Genomic DNA, 25,922 nt, shown 5'->3' with positions numbered 1-25,922 from the left:
AGTCAACGAATTTCTTTCGTCATAGTCGAAATATAGGTAGACATAGGTAGTCGACGGAATCGACACTGGATCGCACATTGTTTTCCAATTTCGATCCCGTTATCGATCCTGCTTTTCGATCCGATTCCTTATTGATCCCACTATCAATCATTCTCTATTATTGGTGGTTGGCAAATTGGTGCTAATGGGCACAGTATCACTTTCATTTAATTTCCCGCCAGGTACCGGGGACTCCCGCAGTGGTCCTCCTTGGTGGTATATATTGGCTATTGAATAGCTTATATATATATACTTTGGCGATTCAGAAGAGAATGCACTTAATACTTCTGGTGATTAGTTGTTTCATTCCCTACCTACAGTATGTTGAATGCATTTATTGTAAGTCGCTTTGGATAAAAGCGTCTGACCGTAATGTAATGTAATGTAATGATTCAATACAGATATACAAGCTCATAGCACATGAGATGGTAGATTTACTATTTTTTTTTAAATCGTGTATACTTTTTTAAAGTGCAATTGTTTTACTCAAATCTTTACTTCTGGAGGTCCCTGGCACAAAACATTTTGGAGATAGGGGCCCACAGTCAAATAAATATCAAATGTTTTCAAAATTTTAATTGGGTGAAGTGCTCTTCTAATGCTGAATTCACACCAGCAGTGTTGTGATGCTGCTGTAAGATTGTGAAAAGTTTTTACCCGTAAGGGTCCATTTGGTTCCATTTGTACACTCAGAGTTACACTAACACAGATTAGATTGGGGTTCCAGAGATTAGAAGAAAACAAAAGTTATCAAATGGGGTTCCGTGGTGTAATGCAGTGGTTCAAATAAATAAAATAAAATAATCAAATTTGAACTGGGCCCCCCCACCCTGACAAGCACTTGGAATTGTGTGAGTTGAGGCATTACATTAGGGCGTTCATGAATGCGATGATTTTTAGCATTCAACTTATTCAACCTTAAATGAGTCTATATTTATATAGTATATAATATTTGATTATTCGCCAGTGAAATATCATATTTTTTTCATCCAATACAAACAAGCATATTATCATTAAAATGCTGTGTTGTAGCCTTGAAAACAATCAGCGAGTAAAGGGTTAACTAATAGACAGGGCTGTGAAAGGCAGCTGTGCGTTCTGATTGGTCTAAACCCAGAGCAGCTGTTCCAGGAATGGCAGATCTACAACTTCACATTGTCTCACGGATGGACGCGTTGTGCACTTGTAGATCTGCTATTTTCGGTACAACACCCTTCTACTATGGAGCATAGGATATCATGCGTTGCTGCTGCTCTGCTCTGGTTGAAAAGAAACGTGGCAAATGTATTCATTCAGTTAATTTAACTTGGAATAAGTCAGAAAGGATAGGCTTGAACAATCATTTTCTATGTTCAACAGCAACACACCACAGTATATGTCCATCCTTCGGTCCGGTCGTTACAAGGCTATGATGCCGTATCAGTGGTGGAAAGTAACTAAGTACAATTCTGAGGTATTTTCTACTTTACAGGAGTATTTCCAATTATAAATAATTGTACTTCTACTCCATTATCGCCCCAATGATAATTTGGGGGTCCCGACCCACAGTTTGGGAACCACTGGTCTAATTGCATATCAGTGTGTTAACAGTAGGGAGTGCTGTTGTGTTTGTGTCGTCAGGTTCCGGTGGTCCAGAATGCGGCGTCCTCGGCGCAGCCCCCTCCCATGCACAGCTCTGGTGGGCTGGGCAAACTGCCGGTCCGTCCCGGAATGCACACCCCAGAACCCCAGAACCTACGCACTGCACAGGTGTGTGTGTGTGTGTGTGTGTGTGTGTGTGTGTGTGTGTGTGTGTGTGGGAGTTAGGTTTACAATTAGTAAAAGATTCAGGTAGGGATTAAGATTAGACATTAAGAGGTTGGGTTTAGGGGTTAACGTTATGCCTAATGTATACTTACTGTAGTTGCGCATCCGGGTCACGCGCCGAAAATAACAGATCTACAAGGTCACAACATGTCACAGCGTGACATGTTGTGAGCTATCTGCAATTTTCGGCTTTAGGTTTAGGATCAGAAATGAAAAAATAATATTATTTTTTGTTGAAAAATGACATTTATAAAGTCGTCCTAGCCAAGTGTGTGTTTCTTTGTTCTGTGATCTGCACATCCCCCTCCCCCAAAATCTGTGTGTGTGTGTGTGTGTGTGTGTGTGTGTGTGTGTGTGTGTGTGTGTGTGTGTGTGTGTGTGTGTGTGTGTGTGTGTGTGTGTGTGTGTGTGTGTGTGTGTGTGTGTGTGTGTGTGTTTGGTCTTTGGTCCCCCTCCCCCCAAAATCAATAGCCTTTCTTTATTGATCTTCATTGTCTCAGAGTGTGTGTAAGTGGAGGACCACTGTATCCAATCTGTGTCAATTCCCAGTTCCTTTACCAGGCCAGTTAAAGTGCATACTGCCCCCTGGTGGGACAGTGAATCCTGCACCATATTTAGATTGTTTTAATGCTGATGGAAGTTGTAAAAATATGTTCAGCTAACACAATCTACATGAAGAAGATGTCAGAAACTGTGTCTTCCATGTCAGAAACATTTCGGGACAGTTGACATTGAAAAGCTGCATGAAGTAACATGTCACGCTTTGGGACATTTCACACCCATCAACAATGAAATGTGAAAGGCCCACATGCCAAACTTGATATACTGTATCACACACACACACACACACACACACACACACACACACACACACACACACACACACACACACACACACACACACACACACACACACACACACACACACACACACACACACACACACACACACACTCTTAGCCTGTTCATCTGTACACCCCCCCCCTCTCTCTCTCTCTCTCTCTCTCTCTCTCTCTCTCTCTCTCTCTCTGTCTCTTATCAGGCCAAAAGGTTGTCCGATTTGTAAGTGTGTGATTTGTAAATCATAATTACAATATGTATTTGTACAATTTGTGTTTTGGATTCCTTTACTAATCTAAATAACGACTTAGAAGCTGCCATTTGCTCAGACTTAAGTGACTAACTAATGTAGATAACTAATGTGCCTCTATTCCTATGTCACCTTCATTTTTTGATTTTGATGCACCTATTGTGTCCTCTTTTGTGGTGTATTTGTATTGTATTGTATTCTATTATATTAAGAGGTATTGTTATATAATTCTTCATATTTTTACTGGCTATTTTAACACATCGGGTGCCAAACACGGTCTGAACCGTGTGTTTACATAGTGGCGGTTCCGAAGCTTGGGTGCCGAACACGGTCTGAACCGTGATTTCAGTCTTTTTGATTTTTCCGTTTTTCTCCGCGCGGGCGGGGCTAGAGCAGCTCTAGGAGCACCCATTGTAATCCTGCGAAGTAAGTGCCAGATCGCTCACCGGAAACACATTTTTTTTCCCCATCCGCTTCCTGTCTATTTCCAACTTTGAAACGTCTTTATAACCGAATCTGTTTCCTGTGGGGAAAAACGGTCATGCGCGATGCGCGATCCCCCCCCCCCCGTTGTAACCCGCGAGGGGAATGTTATGGTTCCAGGCAGTAGCCAGGCTCATGGCAGAACATGAATCGATGCTTTTTTTTGCGTGGATTTGCTTGTAACGCACGCGGAAACGTTAAACAGCAAAGCGCAGTCAATGGGGAGAATGCTGGCACCCACGGTAAGTTGTTATGAAAAAATGCTGGCACCCGATGTGTTAACTGTACTACTACTTCTCGACTGATTTGAACGGTGCTATATCAATAGTTTTTATCATTATCACATAACTGCATAATGAATATTAAGATTGAACCATGTGTGCCACAGGGTCACACGGTCATCCGGTCGGCTCCCAACGCCACGCTGCCCCCCATGTTGCTGTCACAACGGATCATCGCCCAGAGCCCTGCCCAGATGCAGGGCCAGCGGCTGGCATCCAAGCCTGGCATGACCCGCACCTCTGGTACCATGGGCAACGCTGTCACCTACCAGCAGGTACAATGCTACGGCAGTGTCAATTCCGTCGACTGAAACTATGATGAAAAAACTGACATAAAGATAATAACTAAAACTATGACTAAATATATTGACAATTCCGTCGACGAAAAAATGAAAATGATGGGGAGGGAATTGATTGGTTTGCCCGTAGTCCACTGTTAAACCACAAGTTTGCTGTGCAGAATCTACACTAGGAGTCATTGAGTCGTTCTGTTCAGAACATAGACCAGGCTGGTGATGCCCATGATGACATTTACAGAGTTGTAGTTAAGGGGTGTGACTTCTAAACATTGTATTCAATCCTAAAATTGTAAGGAAAATAGGAAACGTTAAGTATAGTAAGGTCATTACTTGATACTGTAGGTCTGAACGTTGCAGGCGTCAGTGTGTGCATGGATTCAAGTTCTCAGTTGCCACGACTGATTTCAGTTATTTGCATTCTATAGAAGCCACCATGTCTTCTATAGAAGCATGTTGCGCAGCGAAAGTAGCCTATCGACTAGCTCTCAATGCATTGAGAGCTAGTAGATAGGCTACTTTCGGTTATTTTAAAGGTAGGGTAATTCAATTCAATTCAATTCAATTTTATTAAAGTGTCAAATCACAACAAGTTGTCTCAAGACACTTTACATGTAGAGAAGAGACCCGACAATCCCACCCTGAACAAGCAATTTTTGCGACAGTGGCAACGAAAAACTCCTTCTTAACTGGAAGAAACGTCAGGCAGGCCCTAGGCTCTAGGGTGGCGGCCTTCTGCCTCGACCGTGTCGGGGGAAAGAGGAGAGAGAGAGAGAGAGAGAGAGAGAGAGTAGTAACAGTAACAATAGTAGCACATATAATAGTGTAATATGTGATATATATGATAGTATAATATAGTACAGCAATAATGTGTATGTAGTATATAATGGTATAATATAAGAATATTAAGATAATATACAGTATATATAGTATAGTGGTATAGTGCAGTGTAGTAGAAATCCACGGTCGTGCTCCATGGAAAGGCCCGGTCCGCAGTCACAGTCTTGAGCCGCAGCTGGGGGTCCGTATTGACAGTCCATGGACCTGCGACGTGGGAAATAAAAGAAACTCCGGGGAGCGGGTCCCCGGTTGTAGAATTAGTGGCAGGCCTTACTAGAGCGTGAATCCGTACAGGGTTAATTACGATTGTACCATTGGGACACAAACCCACACAACCAAAGGGAGAACGAGAAGAGAGAGGAGGAGAAGGGGGGGGGGAGGGGTGGGCAGGGGAGGGGAGAGAGGATAACTATAGGGTGACTGAGTCTATACACTTCGGCTATAGGCTTTATCATAGAGAAAGGTTTTTAGTCTAGTCTTAAATATACAGAGTGTGTCTGCTTTGCGGACTGAGACTGGGAGAAGGTTCCACAGCTGAGGTGCCTGAAACTTAAATGCTCTGCCTCCTGTTCTAACTTTTTTGGGGTTTTCTGGAGCCGTTGAGGAGAGGCCAATGAAGGAGTGATATGATCTCTTCTTCTGGTTCCTGTCAGTATGCGCGCAGCGGCATTCTGGACAAGCTGCAGGCTATTTAGGGATTTACTTGGGCAGCCTGATAGTAAAGCGTTGCAATAGTCCAGCCTAGAAGTAACAAATGCGTGGACAAGTTTTTCTGCATCATTTTGGGACAGAATGTGCCTAACTTTTGCAATATTACGCAGGTGAAAAAAGGCATTTCTTGAAATTTGTTTTATATGGGACTGAAAGTGATTTACTTTGGTTAAAATAAGTGTTAAATAGCTCTATATTCTGATAGTACTCATTGCTATCGAGTGTTTGTCCAGTAAAAGGAGTCTCCATGTCTTTCCAGCTCTTTATTAACTCTTTAACTGCCAGAGTGTATACATTAAAAAACTCACCCACTGCCAGCAATTTTCTTATCTTTTCAAGTAGTCACAGAATATTTATCTCCAGTATGATCGATCCCCTGATGGTTGCTAATCACAGAGGGTTTCACTGTGCTTCCGCAAAGAAAAAAAAAGGGGGGTGCTGGGGGCGTGTTCTCTCCTCCGCGTCATCAGTGCCCATACTCCTCTGTGTGGAGTTTGCATGTTCTCCCCGTGTTCCATAGGGTAGGTACCCTCACAAAAACATGCAGTAATCCTGGTCACTATACTGCCTCCCCCTGATCAGCCGGGGCGCCTGATGGAGGCGAAAGGAACTGGTTGGAATAACGTGTTCCTTCCACGCGCTACGTCCAACCAGGGAAACTCTCCCCTGTCAGGTGATAAGGTCAGATATTTCATAAAAGCAAATGTTAAAGCCTCAAGCTGTGATTTGTTTACCTGGTTGGCAGTATGTAGAACAGCAGAAAGGATATTACTAAAACATCATAATTTTACATATTGTGTAGGAACCGGCGCTACTTTCACACTGTTTCACAAATGTCACACTATAGGACAATTCTTCAGTGGTGAGATTTAATTTTGCTTTAACCAGTGGTGTAAAGTAACTAAGTATATTTACTCAACTACTGTACTTAAGTACACTTTTGAGGTATTTTTACTTTACTGGAGTATTTCCAATTTTCAGTACTTTTACTCTTACAAATATTGTTTTTTTTTTTACTTTTACTCCACTACATTTATTTGAAAACTTTAGTTACTAGTTACTCTGTAGATTTTTATCATTATTACAAAACATACATTAACCATTTCAGCCCTATATAATGTTTGGCCAAAGTAGCTGATCTACAAGCTCACAATGCGTCGCCATGTGACGCATTGTGAGCTTGTAGATCTGCTATTTTCAAAAGATTTTAATACATTTTATACATTTGTGAAATGGGACATTCTGCATAATGAGTACTTTCTACTTTTGGTACTTTAAGTACATTTTGATACCAATACTTTTGTACTTTTACTCAAGTAAATTTTGAATGCCGGACTTTTACTTGTAACAGAGTATTTCTAAATTGCTGTATCGATACTTTTAATTAAGTAAAATAATACTTTTTCCACCACTGCCCGTGTGTGTGTGTGTGTGTGTGTGTGTGTGTGTGTGTGTGTGTGTGTGTGTGTGTGTGTGTGTGTGTGTGTGTGTGTGTGTGTGTGTTTCTGTGTGAGCACTATGGACATGATGTCCAAAGCACTCCTCTGCTCATAAAGCCCTGTATGTGGACACAGTCCCTTACGGCAATGCTTCTCAAATGTTTTCAAGTCAAGGACCCCCAAAATGATATGTATTTGGCTGCGGACCCCCACATCTCAAAAATATGTTGTGCCAGGGACCTCCAGAAGCAAAGATTTAAAAATGTTTGCTTTAACAATTTATTTTATTTTGTATTTTTTTACTTTTTCAAAGATTTACAGTACAACATTTTTCAAAAATAGCAGATCTACAAGCTTGTCTTATCTGCTATTTTTGCTGTGCAGCCAAAGTATAAAATATGGTTAAAGTGGTTAAGATGATTGTGACGCTATTTTAACTAATTTAGCTGGGGACACCCTGGAACCCCTTCAAGGACCCCTGGGGGTCCCTGGACCCCACTTTGAGAACCAATGCCTTTACAGTCCTGTGGATGTTAATGAGAGACACAGTGGAACATTTAAAAACTGCAAATGATAGCTCATCTACGACAACATCTTTTTACACCTTCTGTATGATGGGACAATAAATGTGTGCATGTCATGTGTTATATTAACGTTTTATCTGCATATCGGTAGTGAAGGTTCTAATTGATTCAAGATTGATTGAGATTCTTGAAACTCTTTCTCTCTCTCTGTTTCTCCGTTTCTCTCTCTCGCTTTATATGACTGACTCTCTCTCTCTCTCTCTCTCCGTTTCTCTCTCTCTCGCTTTGTATGCATGACTGTCTCTCTCTCTCTCTCTCCCCGTTTCTCTCGCTTCGTATGACTCTCTCTCTCTCTCCGTTTCTCTCTCTCTCTCTCTCTCTCTCTCTCTCTCTCTCCGTTTCTCTCTCTCCGTTTCTCTCTCTCTCTCTCTCTCTCTCTCTCTCTCTCTCTCTCTCTCTGCCTCCTCTCTCAAACTGTACACCTGCAGGCCTCCAGCCAGCAGGTGTCAGCGTCGCAGCGCTCCGGCTCCACCACGGCGGCCATGTACATGAACCTGGCCCAGATGCAGGCGGCGGCTGCAGCGGCCGCCCCCGGGGGGCCCCTGGGGTCCGGGCCGGGGGCCGTCAGCCCCTCCACCATGTCCAGCACGCCCGGGGGCGGGGCCTCCGTGCAGGGCTCCATGGCTGACCAGGTACGTGCCTGGTCACAATCATTATGCACTTTAATCGTCTGATCGCAATTATTTGATATAATAATTTCCGTTCACCTGTGTAAATGAATCTTAGTTGAAAAATGTTTTTGAAACATAAAAAAAAAAATGGAAATAGCTCTAGCCCTTGTAGATCAGCTATTTCAACTATTTTTAAACAATTTTGAAATTATAAAATGATTCAATCTGGCCTGTTTTGGCTATAGTACATTATTTATTTTGACTATTGGTAATGGTCACTGTCAGTCATTTCTTTGTTATTTGTCATGTCTGCCCGGTGCAATTGTTTTTGTTTACAAAGCCAAACAGATTTATATGTTCCAATGTTCAATGACAAAGACACAATTGAATGATCAATCGCAATTATTTGCGTGACGATTTAATCGTCAACTAAAAACTAATTGTTATGTTGGCTGAGCAGGCCAGCAGCCAAGCTGCAGCCAAGCTGGCCCTGCGGAAGCAGCTGGAGAAGACCCTGTTGGAGATCCCCCCGCCCAAGCCCCCTGCCCCGCTCTTGCACTTCCTGCCCTCTGCCGCCAACAGCGAGTTCATCTACATGGTGGGCCTGGAAGAGGTGGTCCAGAGCGTCATAGACAGCCAGGGTGAGACCCCCTTGGACTTCATTTTTATGTCAAGGACCCCCAGATTTAGCTACTACGTCTGCAAACTTCCCATGCAAACTGCTAGCCTAGCCACTTAGCCGGCTCTGCTCTGCCGATACTCCGTCTGATATCAGATCTTTACTTTGATTGGTTTCATGCTCGTTTAAGCATGGGTAGAGAGCCTATTTCAACCAATCAGATTGCTTGGTCGGAACTACCTCTTGTATAAACAGGTTAAAAAATATATAAACTCCAAATATGTAATATGTATACATATACACATTAAATATGGTTTTGTTCTTGTTAAGATTGGTCTCCTATGAACTTAAATTAGTCAAATATTGGATTATTGGCTCAGGAATAAGACAACAAAAATAAATAAAACATCTCCATGGGGTGAGTTTGAGTTTGATAGGAAATCATTTTTGGTGAACTATTCCTTTAAATAAAAGTGTGCAAAGTGAGGATAAACACATTTAGTGTCTTTTCAAAGTGCATCTGCCTTATATCACTATTCTCAGTGACTAAGCTCAAGCTGTGTGTTCTGCAGGTAAACTGCGGGGGGCGCTGTCCCGCATGGAGCCGTTCTTCTGTGCCCAGTGCAGAACCGACTTCACCCCCCACTGGAAGCAGGAGAAGAGTGGGCGGATCCTCTGTGAGCAGTGCATGACGTCCAATCAGAAGAAAGCACTGAAGGCAGAGCACACCAATAGGCTGAAGAACGCTTTTGTCAAGGCCCTGCAACAAGAGCAGGTCAGCCAATCATAATGCATGCACGCTCGCTCGCTCACTCACTCGCTCTTTTTTTAGCGGCGCTGGCGCCGCTCTATACATAGTATAGAGCGGTCCTGCTCTATACCTGGCTTTTCCGTCAACGTTCTGATCGGTCGGGTCTGTCAACGTTCTGATTGGTCAGGCCCGCCAAGGTTCTGATTGGTCAGGTCCGTCAACGTTCTGATTGGTCAGGCCCGTCGAGGTTCTGATTGGTCAGGTCCGTCAACGTTCTGATTGGTCAGGCCCGTCGAGGTTCTGATTGGTCAGGTCCGTCAACGTTCTGATTGGTCAGGCCCGTCAAGGTTCTGATTGGTCAGGCCCGTCAAGGTTCTGATTGGTCAGGCCCGTCAAGGGTCTGATTTGTCAGGCAAGGGGACTATTCATGACATCACTATGATGTCATGAATATAGAATTAGATGTCTATATAAACAATGACTAAATAAACAATGAGTAATATCTAGAAATATTTAGTAATTTCATTTTATTATTCATTTGGCTAAAGTCTCCTTCTAGGTAAGTTTTTTAAAGTTAGATCCTCAATTTAACTTTATCTTGGGAATCTTGGGATCTGCCCAAGATTCTGCCCAATATGACGAATAGAAAAAGAAAGATACAAGAACGTAATGTTCAAATACAATCTTTGAATGATGAACAGACGAAGAGTGAAGTAATAGAAAGTCTGAGTTCGGGGATCCAGTCATCCGTTATGCGAGAATGGTTTGACAAAGAAGATCGAGTGTCCAAGAGTCCTTTCATTCAGGAGCCGAAAAACGCAGTCATTGACCCAAAAATGAGGTCAAAGAGTGATGTTATCCCCGAGGATACAAGCAATGTCATTGACCCTATGACTTCGCTTGTAGTAATAGAAAGTCTGAGCTCGGGGATCCCGTCATCCGTTATGAGAGAATGGTTTGCTAAAGAAGATCGAGAATCCAAGAGTCCTTTCTTTCAGGAGCCGAAAAACGCAGTCATCGACCCAAAAATGAGGTCAAAGAGTGATGTTATCCCAGAGGAAACAAGCGAAGTCATTGACCCTATAATTTCAAAGGATATCACAGAAATAATGATGTCCTATAAGTTCAAATTGAATGAACGTGATGTTCAAATACAATTGCTCACCAAGGAACTAGCCGCCTTTAAAGGTAAAAACGCAGCCATGTCACAGAACCCGATGTTAAAACAGCTAGAGAGACCCTCGAGCTGTAACAGTGCAAGTGCAGATACTCTGTTACAAATTACAGAGACCAAAGTATATGGAACCACAAATACTGAAATAGCAGCCAATGTTTCAATAACCCCTATTGCCGAACTTAGAGTCTCTATGACCTGGAAAATTCAAGGAGTCGTCGTAGAAAGCTCAGATGTCAGGAAATATGTAAATATTTCGGGAACGGGCAAGATATTTAATTTTACTGTGAGCGATCAAAGTGGAGCAATTAAAATCATCGCATTTGGAGAAGACGCAGAGAAGTTCTTTTTAAAAGTGAAGAAAAACAATTTTTATTGTATTTCGAATGCAAAACTACAAGTAGCTAACCATAAGTACCACACGGTAAACAGGGATTACGAAATTATCTTACAAAGGAATAGTAAGGTAGTACCATCTGAAGGAATCATGATTAATCCTAATATTAATTTTGAATTCATACCCATGATGATGTACACCTGGAGAAATTTAAAGGAACTGAAAACGCCACAAGAAGCGTTACCCATCACTTATAAAGTTGTGGGTGAAATTTGCGACATTCAAATGAATGACTGTTATTATAAATCATATCAGGAGAGCTGAGAGTTTTTGCCACTTACCTTGGAATACATTTGGTGATTCGCTTCCAATGGCACTATTTAGTGCCACTGGAAGCCTTGAAATAAATTTACAGAGATTTAATATTGTTTCTCTAGTATTTCTCTGTGTGTACGTATGTCCGTGTCTATGTCCAGGTGTATGTCCATCCTTATGTTCGTCCTCTGTATTCTTATTAAGTGGGGTATAAACTAATATTGATATTATATATTAGATATTAATATTGAAACACATATCTATGACAAAATGTATCAAAGGCGCCGCTACCTTCACACAGGGTGTGATTTTTTTCTATTACCATGAAAGGTAATGGACACTGACAGTGTTTTGTTGTGTTGAAAAACCAGTATGATCGAAAAAGAAGCACTCGTTTTGAGGCGCAGGGCAAGGCTTGCTAGCCTTGTTCCGGATGAATCTGCCATTGCAAAAAAAAAAAAATCCTTGGCAGATTAGGTCTGGCCCCTCTCAATAGTGGATTTCTCTCCCTCTGAAGTTGTGAGGGATCGATCGCTTCTTCTTTTTTGATCGTACTGGATGATCAAACTTACTGTAACATAGAGGGTAGCACGGGTCCGTCCGGAACCGAATACCCGAGACCCGAACCGAGAACCGAACATTTTCGGGGCCAAAATATTGACTTGTCCGTCGGGCAGGGTTGGGTAGGTTCCAATTCCCACGGGGCTTGGTCGGATCCATTTTAAATGGATAGACCCGTATGGACCCGTGAGGACCCGAGCTTTATAAAGAAAATTAAGAATTAAGAAATGAATATATATTTTGGGCTTTACATCGATTCTCATTCAACCTTGATATGCAAAAGTAGGTTTTGTTTTGTTTTGTTAACGTTAATTGTACATGTCATGATATATGTGGCCTTGCGCAAGGTTGATTACTTGCCTCTATAGTTACTTTCACCAACTTTCACCACTTTATCCATTGCAGACAGACAGTCACTGTGCTTGCATAATATTCACAACCCACACGTGTTCGGGACGGGTCCCTTTATCGACAATTGGGTCCGGTTTGGTTCAGATTCTATCACCTCGGAAAATCCCGGTTCTGTTTATCAACACCCGAGCGAACCACTCTGTCTACTCAACGCTGATTAGGAGGAGACACAGCTGTGTCTCTCAGCTGTGTTGTGGCGTATCAAAAATAGCAGACATACAAGCTCACAACGCGGCGCGTTGCGACGGGCTGTGAGCTTGTAGCTCTGATATTTTCAACGCGCGACACCATCGTACAACGAATAGGCTATTCTAATAGGCTTAAATGATAAAATAGCCTAATAACAGCATTTTCCCAACTGGCCACGGTGGCTGGTGGTGTTTATAATTACCGGCCAATTAAACATTTTACCGGTCAATGGCCGGTAAATACCGGCTAACGGAATCCCTGATATATATATTTATGTATGTTTTGTAATAGTCAAAATCTACAAAGTAACTAGTAACTAATGTTTTCAAGTACTCAGTGTTACAATGCTGATTTGGTATGTGGTTGCACTGTATTTTAATGACGTGACGCGCACGTCACTTAACACCTACAACAGGACAGGTCGCACAATGGACAATTGATATGCATCTAGGCTCATTCCTGTGTTAATTTATAGGTTGAGCTGGGGGGATATGAAAGTCTGTGAAAACGTATCTGTTCTGCATGACGCAACCTTCCGCTGTAGGTCGCCTCGGAAAGGCGGGGAGGGTGGCGCTGACTCGCTGAGACGACCAGTCTCGATGTTATGGAGAAAATAAGCATAATATAGCATCGGACACGTTTCGGGTCTAAAGACCCGGCCGGATCGGCTTCATTTCCCCCGGGTCCATTTAGGATCGGGTCCAATTTTAATCGGCTCCGTTTCGGACCGGATCCAATCATTCTCGGTGCCGTTTCGGGCAGGGTCCAGTAAATTTGATTTCTTTCTAGGGTCCGTTCGGTTCGGTTCAAATTTCCTCGGTTCCGTTTCGGATCGGGTCCAATTTTTTGGACCCGTGCTACCCTCTACTGTAACACATATATTCCAGTGAGAATAATGTCGATGTATGGTGGATGATGATCTCACTGTGTTCTTTGCCATGTTATTCTAGTTTAGCATTCTTTATTGTTTTTTTGTTTTTTTTACTTTTTGTTTCTAATTTCAGTTTAGTTTTCATTAGTCTCTAAAGCGGGTTTGCTAGCTTCCTTTGTTTGTTTGTTTATTTATTTATTTATTTACTCCTTTTTTTTGGGGGGGGGGGGGGGGGGGCTGGGGGTAAGCCTAGTGTTTTTTAGTTGTTTTCTTTTAGTTAACACTTAGTTTTAGTTTTTTCTTCCCATTCTTAGTATTGGTTATTTTGTTTGGTTTTAGTTTGCATTAATAACTGTGGTTCTTGGGGTGTTTGTGGTGACCCCTGGTGACAGGAAATAGAACAGCGTCTCCAGCAGCAGGCGGCGCTGTCCCCCAGCACCGCCCAGACCGTCCCCAACACCAGCAAGACTGACAACATGATCCGACACCACGCCCTCAGACAGGTACCTTTGATTTTTTTGTTTATTATAGGGCATAGCAGTGGTGGCCATTGTGGGTTCCACTGATAGAAAGCCTATTCATTTCCATAGAGATTTCCAAAAATATACATATACATTATTTTAAGCCTGGAACCAAGCCATCCAGGCTCCTGGTGAATCATGACCATAAAACATTTGATTCTGTGTCAAAATATTTGAATATTTAATTTAATTTAATACCCTTTTTTGCCGTTTTCAAATTTATTTTGACATAGAATCAAATGTTTTATGGTCATGATTAACCACGAGCCTGGATGGCCAAGTTCCATGCTTAAAATCATTTATATAAATATTTTCGTAAATCTCTATGGGGAAAATGAATGGGATTTATATCTTTGGAACCATTTTCTGGTTCCACTTCAAAATAGTCAATGCAATTGACATTTCCAAAAATATTTATATCAATTATTCTAAGCCTAGAATCAAGCCATCCAGGGTCCTGGTGAATCATGACCATAAAACGTTTGATTCTGTGAAAAAACTTTTTTGAAAACGGCAAAACAAAGGGTATCTATTAAATATAGCATATCATATAATTAAATATTAAATTTAAAAAATCACAGAAAAAACTGTTTAATGGTCATGATTCACCAGTACCCTGGCTGGCCTGATTCTAGGCTTAAATAAATTGATGTAAATATTTTTGGAAATGACAATGGGGAAAATGTTGCTATTTGTTTGTTTGTGGGGGTTGAAGACGTGAAAAAAAGTACAAAACTCTTCCCAGAGTGGAAATCTTCGCTCCGCCTAGCGTCTCTGTGTAACTAGGCAAAACGTGTGACGCAGCAGCAGCTCACGTACGCTTTTACCTCACATTTCCAGTGACAGGCTCTTCAATCCTTGGGAAACAGGATTTTCAATGTATCCATAACAACTTGTCCCGACAAAATGATCTGTTTTGGAGCAAGTGTTTTCACCGTACTAGCTATTGTTTGTTTACACAGTGCTGTGTTTACGGCATACACAGCGTTTTCAATCACTTCTCTGTCTCCATCTGTATGTGATTTTTATTTTTATTTTTTATCGCAGGGAGCGTTGCCATGTAAACATAGCCATAGTCGTCCTCTTCACCCCATTTCTCCTTCCACCAGGGACAGAATACCCCCCCCCATCTGTCAGAGAACACACCACACCGTATTATTTCCCCCTTTTTTGTTGTTAATTTGTGTATATAAAATATATATGTCTTTGTGAATCTCTTCGTTTACACCGACATAGTTTCTTTATGCTTGATTATAAAGATTGTTGTGTAATTTTGACAGCAGGCATTTTGTACTTTACAGTGCGTCGCAATGCGACGCATTGTGAGCTTGTAGATCTTCTTTTACTTTTGGTACTTTAAGTATATTTTGATGCCAATACATTTGTACTTTTACTCAAGGACATTTTGAATTCCGGACTTTTACTTGTATAGTGTAGTATTGATACTTTTACTTAAGTCTTTAAAGGGGAAATCCACCCATTTTCAATATTTAACTATGTCATTAATATAGCATAAAGGAGTTGTGTGGAAATAAGAAAAAAGTTCCCCCCTTTCTGTGTTGCCTTGAACTGGAGGATTGATTGTGGGTTTAACATTGCAAATTACAACATGATGAGTCATCAAGTTGTAATTTGCAATGTTAAACCCACAATCAATCAATCAATCAATAATTTTCTTACCTTTTCAAGTAGTCACAGAATATTTATCTCCAGTATGATCGATCCTTGATGGTTGGTAATCACGGAGGGTTTCACTGTGCTTCCGCAAAAAAAAAAAAGTCATCGCGACCTCCCGTTCGCTTGTTATACGTACTAAAATCTCAGCTCCTGTGTTTTACTATACTACATTTTTGCCGAAACATGCTATTTTTAAGTAATAAGTTAACCAGGAAGTGAATGCGGCAGTACATCTTTGGATCACGTTATCTCCTGGTTCTGTGTGAAAAAAACTAAAAGACAAAAACATATATATATGTTTTTTCAAAAACTCGTCCAAACTCGGGGGCGGCGGTGTGAGCACTGGCAGAATTCGACGAGTTAACTCGTCCATGGCAGTCAATGAGTTAAGTAAAAAATGAGAGTACTTTTTCCACCACTGTGTGTTCCCGCTAGGCTCCCCAGCCGCAGGCGTCCATGCAGCGGGGTCTGTCCAGCTCGGCGCGGGGCGTGCTGTCCACCTTCGCCCAGGCCTCCCAGCTGTCGGTGGCCAGCAGCCTGATGGGCATGAGCGCCAGCGCCAAGCGCTGCGCCGGCGGAGGGGGAGGGGCCGGAGGAGGGGGAGGAGGCGGGGCCGGCGGGAGCAGCGGCGGCAGAATCCAACACGACAGCAGACGTCAAATTTACAACATCCCCGGTTAGAATGCACACACACACACACACCCCATTCCCATTTTCAGTACTTTTACTTCTACTCCACTACATCTCAGAGGCAAATATTGTACTTTTACTCCACTACAATTATTTGAAACTATTATTTGTTACTAGTTACTTTGTAGATATAAATGCTGATATTATGAAACATACATTAACCACTTTAGCCCTGTTTTGTACCTAGGCTATTTGAAAATAGCCGATCTACAAGCTCACAATGCGCGTTGTGAGCTTGTAGATCTGCTATTTTCAAACATGTTAGTACTTTTACTTTTGGTACTTTAAGTACATGTTGATGCCATTACTTTAAAGTAGCTTGTAGATCTGCCACTTTCGCTATTTTCTTTATTTGAATCCTGAAAAGTTAACAGTTTTGGACATAATTAAGAGGTTTCCACCTGACAGAGACATATATTTAAAGGGATATTTCACTTTCTTTTAAAAAAATGGGTCATTTTATCGTCTACTCAGGCTTTTGGGAGCACCCCGGACATTTTCTGATTCAGTTTCTGGATTCAGTATTTAGATATTTGATAATATTATTTTCTATCAGACACGCCCCCTTCCTATACCAACCCATTGTAACGTCAAACTCCATTTTAACCATGTTAGATTAATCGGAAACACCCGTCCTTGGTTCTGGTGACTGATATTGTCCTTCTTATAGGTGAGGGGCCGTGTTTTTTCAATTACTTTTTTCATTCATTTTTTAATATATTTTTTGGGGAAAATGAAAAAAAATCAATAAAAAAAAAATCAATAAAATAAATGAAAAAAGTAACAGAAAAAACCATGGCCCCTCACGTATTAGGAGGGCAGGATGAGTAACCATAACCAAGGACGGGTGTTTTTGATGAATGTTAAAAATGGATTTTGAAGTTACAATGGGTTTGTATAGGAAGGGGGCGTGTCTGATAAAATGAATATCAAATATCTAAATACTGAATCAAGCAACTTAAAAATTGTCTGGGGGGGCTCACAAAAGCCTGAGTAGATGATAAAATGACCCAATAATGTTTTGAAAGTGAAATATCCCTTTAAGTCCGTGCCTTTTTTCCCCCTACATCTAAACTCTATCTACCATACAATGCGTTGTGTTGTGAGCTTGTAGATCAGCTATTTTGCACCAAATGGTTTTGAACCCATTAAGACCTGAGGCCGATTCTACAAAATGTCTTCTAAATCCTAACAGTTTTTTGAAAAAACCTATGTTGCTAGTTCAGCGGTTCTTCAGCACTTTTTCAAGCAAGGACCCCCAAAATGATGTGTTTGGCCACGGACCCCCATCTCAAAATATGTTGTTCTAGGGACCCCCCCCCCCCCCTCTTCCCAGAAGTAATGATTTGAGTAAAAAATGTTCGCTTAAAAATATATATATTCAAAGATTTAAAAAAAAATTGCAGATCTACAAGCTCATAGCAGATCTACAAGCTCATAGCGCGGCACCGAGTGCCGCGCTATGAGCTTGTAGATCTGCTATTTTTGAACAGCCCAAAGAAATCTTAAAATGACACACATGCGTTCCCGGTCTTAATGTGTTAAAACAATAAAAAAGTAACGGTTTTGAAGACATTTGGACATAAGGACACAAGGTTCCCCGCCCGACCTTGACAATATACTGTACTTAAATTCCTCTCTCTCTCTCTCTCTCTCTCTCTCTCTCTCTCTCTCTCTCTCTCTCTCTCTCTCTCTCTGTCTCTCTCTCTCTCTCTCTCTGTCTCTCTCTCTCTCTCTCTAGGGTTAAACATAGCCTATCTGAACCCAGCGGCGATAGGTCACAAGGGGTCCAGCCTAGCGGACAGACAGAGGGAGTACCTGCTGGACATGATCCCGCCGCGTTCCATATCTCAGTCCATCACCGGGCAGAAATAATGAAACCCCCGCCACACACACACCCAGCCAGCCCCCCCCCACCCGGCCCTTCGCATGCAGTGCCTGTCCTTGTGCCTACAGTTACCGAAAAAAACTAAACCCCAACAACCCATGAGAATCATGCAATCAAGCAGAACAAAAAAAACCTGGGCGCACCCACCCCCACTTTGTCAGCACATCCAAGATTTTCTTACTATAGCAAAAATGTGTCAATCATTATAACCGTTTTAAACTCCCCTTTATTATTATTGCTGTTAACTTGCTTATTATTACTATCATTACTTTTTTATTATGTTACAATTACTCATGTTATGCCTTTTTTGTTAAGCTAAGTAGTGTTTTTCCCTATTTTTCAGCTTTTTTTTCCTCCTTTCTCTAACTTCACTTGTATTTATTTTTGGGGAAGGGAGGACATGCTATTAGAGATTAGCTTTACAATGCTCCTGAGTTCGTTTTTTTTTTTTGTCACTACGCACCCCATGAAAGGTTAGCTATTTCACTCTTTATTTGCTTTTAAGTTGGCCTCCACTACAGAATGTTTTCATTTGAACCCAGCTAATAGAGGATTTATTGTAGTGGTTCTCAAAGTGCGGTCCAGGGATCCTCAGGGTTCCTTGCGGGGGTTCCATGTGGACCCTTACGGGTCCATTTGTGTTCCATTTGTACACTCTCCGAGTTATGGAGGTCCTTGACATTAAAACGCTTGAGAACCACGCCTCTACTGTAAACGGGACAGAAACAAACTAAACCAGATCCACGATGTCCAGCGGTCAGTGTACGTCCATTCAGATGTAAACGGACGGCTAGTTTTTTTTCACAGTGACACCATGCAGTGGTGGGATGAGGACCCTGCATCCACGGCCCCCCCCTCAGCGTTTCCTGTTAAACCCCTTCAAAATGCCTTCGCTTACCGAGTTATGCAGACTTTCCGAAGCCTTTTTACCCAGCAGTTTCCTTGCGGTACCTTTTTTTCTTTTCTTGTCCAAAACCGGAGGAGACTCATCTTATCTGGAAGTGACAGGTGTCCATATTTGTGGCACCTGAACCACGGACTCGGTTCCCACTTTTTGTCCTTTTCTTGTCATAGCAGGGTTTTCTTAACGTATTCCCTCTTTTTTTGTTATTTTTAGTTTGTATCCCCCCCCCCCCCTTTTTTCATTTGTTTGTTTTGTTTTTGTTTTTCGCGGCGTCTCTACATAAAAGCGGCGACACGCCTCAGAGGTAACCTGTCACTGCGGAGACGATAATAATTGAAATAGCAAAAAAAAGGAAAAGAAAAGAAAGAAAAACTATCTCTATGGATAATGTATAGATGCATAGCTTGATGGATGTCGGTGATATCTTAATAAAAAGGAGAGACATGGGTCAATCATTTTGGGGTGTGAGCGATGCACACACACCAGTCACCTCACTTAAGAGGAGCACTTTTCATATTTCCAATTGGGAAGGAAAAAAAAACATTTTTTGAGAAAGAAAAAGGACACAGGAAGGAGTGTCCCCTAGGTTTGGATGTTTGTCTATGAGAGAGTTGGGACAGAGATGTGTGGCTTGTATCTGAGTGTTTGTATGGCTACTTTCTGTTTTCTGTTATTGTGGGGAAAGCTTTCGCTGAAAATAGCCAATCGACAAGCTGACCTGTTGTGAGCTTGCCGATCTGCTATTTTCAGCAAAAGCTTTCCCCACAATACGGATTAACAAGTGATGAACCACTGTGTCCACCAAGGCATTGTTTTCCCCCTGTGGCCAGCGTCAGGGTTGTCGATTATCACATTTGAGTTGACAATTGAATTGCCTTTTTTTCCTTGTTGCACAAGGCAGATCTGACAGATAACTTAAATACAAAGAAATGGCCAGTACCAATAATGATAATAAATAATATGCTGTGGCCAAAACTGGTCATATTTAATATTTGTATACTTTCTAAAAAAATATTTTAAATAGTAGGAATAGCCTGAGCTTGTAGATCTGCTATTTCCGCATTTTTTGAAGTTTTTGAAAATATAACATCTTTCAATAGATGAATTTATACAGATGCATGGAAACAATGTTGCAAATATACATAATTGAGACTATCTCTAACGATTGCAATCAGGCGATTGTGTAATAATTGTGACAGGCCTAGCCAGCCTACATTTTGAATTGTTTACCATGGGAGCGGTGAGTGTTCACAGCGCGACGAGCGCCAATTCTGCACTTGCACGTTCACATCTGGTGATTTTATCTGGACGGCCAGGGTTGAAATATTTTCATATTTGGCCGTTTGGAAGAGAAAACCTCTTTGGTGGACACAGCCTGAGGTGTTGTTAGTTGTTATTTTTGTTTGCTCTTGTCGTTCTTTGAAAACATTAGCTATGAGCTAATGGAGTCGTCCGCTCATACTGTACGTTCGGACAAAAAAAAAATCTAGGGTTCACATCCCATGCAGAAAGCACTCCTCATTCCCCCTCCTCTCTACGTTTGCAGTTATGTCAGACATTTCCCGCAGTGTTCAGTCAATGTGCAGTATTATTATTTAGACATTCAGTCGGCGAGTCTCTCAGAACGCTTGTTTTCCATAACGCTCCATATTGTTCAACAAATACGTGTTTTAATCCCGTCTGTGGCTGAATGTTACTGTATTTCCTTGTTTACAAGATGTCCAATACCGGCTTTCACCTACTGCAACAGCGCCACTGCACTCACTGAGGAATACAGTGAACTTCCGGCACAAACGGGACTAAAGTAGTTCCTTATAGAACCATACAGAATATTATGGACAACAAGTATCCTGGAATGACGGGGGTAAGCACTTCATATTTTGAATTTGTACATGTATGGAGAAGTACGGGCATTAACCACTTGAACCCTCTATACTTAGGAAAATGGACCTGAGTTGCAACTCAACTGTACTTGGACTTCTCTTTTTTCCGCCCATCTGCACCAAACCTTTCTCCAAAAATAGCCGATTGTGACGCGTTGTGACCTTGTCCGATCTGCGTTTTTTGGCTAATGTTCCCCCTTAGAATATGGATGCTGGGGTTCAAGTGGTTAAAAACCATGGAATACCCAGTGGATATTTGGAGTTGGCATCCAAGACGAGATCCAAGATGAGTGATACACCTATGTCGGAATTGATAAAAGAAGTATCTGTCAGTCTTGGTCCAAGACTAGGTTCTGCGATTGATGTTCTCCAAGTTGTCTGGGATGAAAGCTGTGCCCTTGACAGTTTGGCCCGCAGCCAAGCAAATTCTGTCAACACATCAGGTGAACGTTGGGTGTGGATGTCTGTAGGACACCATTTATACTTCGCCACGCGGCTACGTTGCTTGAAGACGGTAACTGGTAATTTTACACAAAAAAACGACGTGTCAGAGCGTATTTTCCGAGTTGAAAACCAGTCAAATTTTGGCCTACTGGTTGTAAAGACGCAGATGCAAATCCAAAGGGTTGTGAGAAAATCCATGGCAGCGCTGAAATAACAACCAGCACTTCTTCAGTTCTGACGAACGCCTGATGTATACTTAATTGCTGTGTCGCTCGCTGATAGTAGCAGGTCTACAAGCCCACAGCGTGTCGCAGTGCGACGTGTTGTGGGCTTGTAGACCTGCTATTTTTAATGCGCGACAACGATGCGCAAGCAAGCATGGATCAGGCATGATCGTGTCTCCTGGACATCCGTTGGGAGACGGATGCTGGTAGATCCAGCTATCTATCGTGGCTAGCTTCTACCCGTTAGAATTATTTTTGCTACGGGGACGTCACGCAAAAAGCACATGCCAATAGGGGGAAGGGAATCGATGTCAGGTCAGTGTGTTGGAGGAGTGAACAAAACTACTTCTAACATGGGTTTGGCTCCTCTTTGTGGCTCGGGACCATGGGGGAAAAAAAGATTTGGACGTCCCATCGTCATTTTCCATTGTGCAGGTGCATTGTGCACTATGGGTCTACGATACGTAGGCCATCATTTTGCGCTAGACATAAAAAATCTCTCACGTTCTATGTCACAGATTCAATGATACCTGTGTTGTTTGCACCTACAACACAATGGAGGACTCAGCCACGCCCCCCAAATACCTGTTTATGTGTCTCTAAGAATCCCTCCTTGTCGGCAAGAAACAGGTGGTACGAGTATAAATGAGTCTTAATGTGTATTGCGATGTGCATGGTTCCAAACTAGGGTGAATGTGTTGTGGACTTTGGGTCCGTTCACGCCGGCTGACATTTAGATTGAAAATCACAAAATGTAACAGTAGCTCCAAAACTTAGCGAAACTACCTATAGGATTGAATTCATAGGTGCAATATGTAAATTGAAGTTTACATTTGAAAGATATTGGTTTTGTTTATTATATTTATATATATTGAAAAAATAAAATAAAAAATAATAATCAGCTATCAATTATTTTCCCTTATGGCGGAATGGTTCAAATTGGATGGTGAGCTATTTTTCATGAACTTTAATGTTGGGGTAAGTTTTTTCTACCTCGTTGTATTTTAATGTATTTTTAATCCCCCACCCACCCCCCATCCCCCATTCAACTTTTCTTTTTTCACCGACCCGACCATAAAAAAAAGAAGAAAAAAAAGATATCGCTCCTGTCTCTCTTGTGCTCTTTTTGCAGAATGGGAAAAAAAAATAAAAAAAAACATCCGGGACGCCTTTGTATTTAAAATGCTGTTTATTTTCAAAATGTCAATTTTTTTTTGTTTTGTTTAATTTTTTTGCAAATGTCAATTATTTTACTGAACTCAGTTAAAGGTAGGGTAAGTGATTTTCTTTGGTTAAAATAAGTGTTAAATAGCTCTATATTCTGATAGTACTCATTGCTATAGAGTGTTTGTTCAGTAAAAGGAGTCTCCTTGTCTCTCCAGCTCTTTATAAAACAGAAAATGCATTTTCGTTTCAGTTTCATTTCCAATTTTATCCAATCAGGATAGAGAAATCAATCAGGATATAGATTAAACAAGTGAAATTGGAAGTGATGACACTAATAAATGAGCAGGCAAAATTGGAACTGGAACACTATAAAAATGAAGCTTAAAAATGGGTACTTTCTCCTGAGTGGCTGAGATTTTGACACCTACCGGAAAATGTATTTTCTGTTTATTAAAGAGCTGGAGAGACGGGGAGACTCCTGTTACTGAACAAACACTCTATAGCAATGATTCCTATCAGAATATAGTGCTTTAACCTTTTAACAAAATACTTTTTGTTTTAACCCAAAAATATCACTTACCCTACCTTTAAGTTCCGTTTTTTCTGTTTTATTTTTGTTTCTAATGAAGTAAAAAAAAAAAAATCAAACATAATCAAACTGAAAAATGTATTGACTATGAAATGAAAAATGACACGATATTTGCTAGGTTTGAAGTAATAATGACTTATTGTACATAAGCTTTTTTTTCTCCCCTTGTACTGAAAAAAGGTTCCAATTTAAATGGTTGTATATTGTGTAGAAAAGCCAACAAAAAGCCATGAATATTGTGAAGCTTGTCATTTCGTTTTGTGATCACTGTGTATTGTGTAACAAATGTGCAAAATGTATGGGATTATAAATCTAGCCCTCTTCTTTGTTTTCCCCCTTGCACAGTAAAATCTTCAGTATTCTGTTTGTAATGCTGAGTGTCTCTCAGCTAGGATTGGGACCCTTCAGGATTTTAACAATTTCCGATTCCTTAACTGTACGATTCCTATAGGGGGTTCCAAATGGACCCTTACAGGTCTGTAAATCTCAGAATGTACAAATGGAACCAAATGGACCCATTTGTACACTCTCAGAGTTATGTTCATCCTTGAAATGTAAAAGTTTCAGAACCACTGGTATAGTAAGGGTATAGCAGACGTGAAGTCCACATACCAACTTCCAAAATGTGATGTTGGATCCAGTTCCTCCGGTTCTTCCAGTATCCCAACCCTACTTTCAGTAGTTAAACGAACAACTGATCATTTTGACTGTGTGTTTTTGCTTTCTCTTTTCTCTCGGACCAGTTAGAGGTTGCAGGAACGTGGTCATTGGTTCACATGAGGTTCTGGTAGAACGGTGCGGGAGGCCATTAGAACCCTGCTACCATACACACGGCTGTCACCTTCATCACATTTTAATTGACCATTAATTGTCATACAAATAACAGCAGTTAATGAGTAATGCCTAACCCATGATGTTTGTCATGGTCAACATTGGAACTGTTAGCCAAAAAAATAACTTAAATATACAAAAGAAATGACTGACAATGACCATTACCAGTAATCAAAATAAATAAAGCCCTATGGCCAATCACAAGCAATTTTTAATAATTGTATACTTTCAAGACATTTCAAAAGTCCTGAACATAGGGGCCCGATTGTCTGTTTCCACAACATTTCAACAGATTAATTTATGCAGATTATGATGATTATGCAAAAATAATTGTCTCAAATAATTGTGGTCAGGCAGATTCACATCATGTCCGCAGTGTTTCCCAAACAGTGGGTCGGGACCCATGTTTGCGTCGCGGACCAATTTTCATGGGTCACGAGTAAATATCCCATTGTTTTTCGTTTCCTACATTAAAAATATGTATATATTTCAAAAGATTTAAAAAGTTTTTAAAAATCACAACTTTTCATCAATCTAAAACTATTCCAAAAAAGTTCAAAAGTATTTCATGAATACATTTCGAAAAATCCAATTTCCATAAATAAATTGGAAGAAACATTTAAGAATTATTGAAAATAGCAGATCAACAAGCTCACAACGTAGTGCGAAGCGACGCATTGTGAGTTTGTAGATATGCTATTTTCACTAGTTTAGGTGTGTGTGTTGAAACTATCATGACATAACAATATGTAACAACTACATCTATTATTTGTATGGCACAACGCCCTCACAGCTGTATTCCTGTCGATCAGCGCAGCACATGGGTGGAACTGAGCGGGCCTTGCAAGAACATCTATGAAAGATTGTCCCATATCGTTGCCGTCGAGCATAAACCTTGTATCTCGATATTTCAACTTTTTCGTAAATGAATGCTCTACTTCATCATACAAGACTGTCACACAAAAAAACAAAAACAAAATTATAATCAGCAATCAATTATTTTCCCTTATGGCGGAATGGTTCAAATTTGATGGTGAGCTGATGGTTAAACAATAACAAAAAAGGAACAGTTGTTTACATACAAGTGAAACGTGACCTCTGTGACCTCTAGCAGAGCTATAGGGACCGATGATCAATGTTCCTGGCAAGGCAAATGCAACAATATCTTATGTTCTTTTATTCTGGCAGATTTAGTTATCATTTCAAATGCAGGGACATTTATTTGCAAAAAATAAATTTAAAATGTTTTAAATTCAGTGTAGACATTTTTTATTTAATTTCTTTTGCATAATATTGCAAATAAACATTTGGGGAATGAGTGAGGTGATTAAATTGATTTTGATCTGACAATAAATGGAAGTCTTTTTTTTTCTGACCATCAGTCCTAACCTTTTGCACATCCTTGATATTTAACTGTCTTTAAAAAAAAAAGTTAAAAAAAAAATATTAATGCCGTTTGATTACTGCCAGTTGATTGATAACAATTATGCATTGACTGAAAAAATAAGCTAATTTTGGAGGAAATAACTTTGTAATATTTATCTCTTGCAAGCTATGTTTAATAAAGGTCAAAACAATTTACTTCTTGAGTGTGACGTCTATAACCATTGCATTATCAGAGCATAAGTGTACTTACAGTTTTATAAGGTGCAGTAGGCCTAAGTGATATTTATTTTTTGTTAAATGGCTCTATATT

At 40.8% G+C, this 25,922-nt stretch overlaps 1 protein-coding gene across 1 annotated transcript in view; it reads left to right on the top strand.

The window, feature by feature from the left end:
- gatad2b (GATA zinc finger domain containing 2B) overlaps positions 1 to 21,711 on the top strand; it is a 79,932-nt gene extending 58,221 nt beyond the window's left edge. Inside the window, exons 6-13 of the mRNA XM_084080027.1 lie at positions 1,660 to 1,788; positions 3,807 to 3,974; positions 7,998 to 8,201; positions 8,641 to 8,821; positions 9,372 to 9,574; positions 13,801 to 13,911; positions 16,042 to 16,282; positions 18,038 to 21,711. Of these exons, the coding sequence (XP_083936153.1) occupies positions 1,660 to 1,788; positions 3,807 to 3,974; positions 7,998 to 8,201; positions 8,641 to 8,821; positions 9,372 to 9,574; positions 13,801 to 13,911; positions 16,042 to 16,282; positions 18,038 to 18,171 (1,371 nt within the window). The 3' untranslated portion in view covers positions 18,172 to 21,711. The remainder of the gene's footprint in view (positions 1 to 1,659; positions 1,789 to 3,806; positions 3,975 to 7,997; positions 8,202 to 8,640; positions 8,822 to 9,371; positions 9,575 to 13,800; positions 13,912 to 16,041; positions 16,283 to 18,037) is intronic.
- The last annotated feature ends 4,211 nt before the right edge of the window (positions 21,712 to 25,922 follow it).

Source organism: Gymnoscopelus microlampas, assembly GCF_963454915.1.
Source record: "Gymnoscopelus microlampas genome assembly, chromosome: 15".
NCBI lineage: Eukaryota > Metazoa > Chordata > Actinopteri > Myctophiformes > Myctophidae > Gymnoscopelus > Gymnoscopelus microlampas.
The sequence above is the reverse complement of the archived record's forward strand: the minus strand, read 5'-3'. Positions and strand labels throughout refer to the sequence as shown.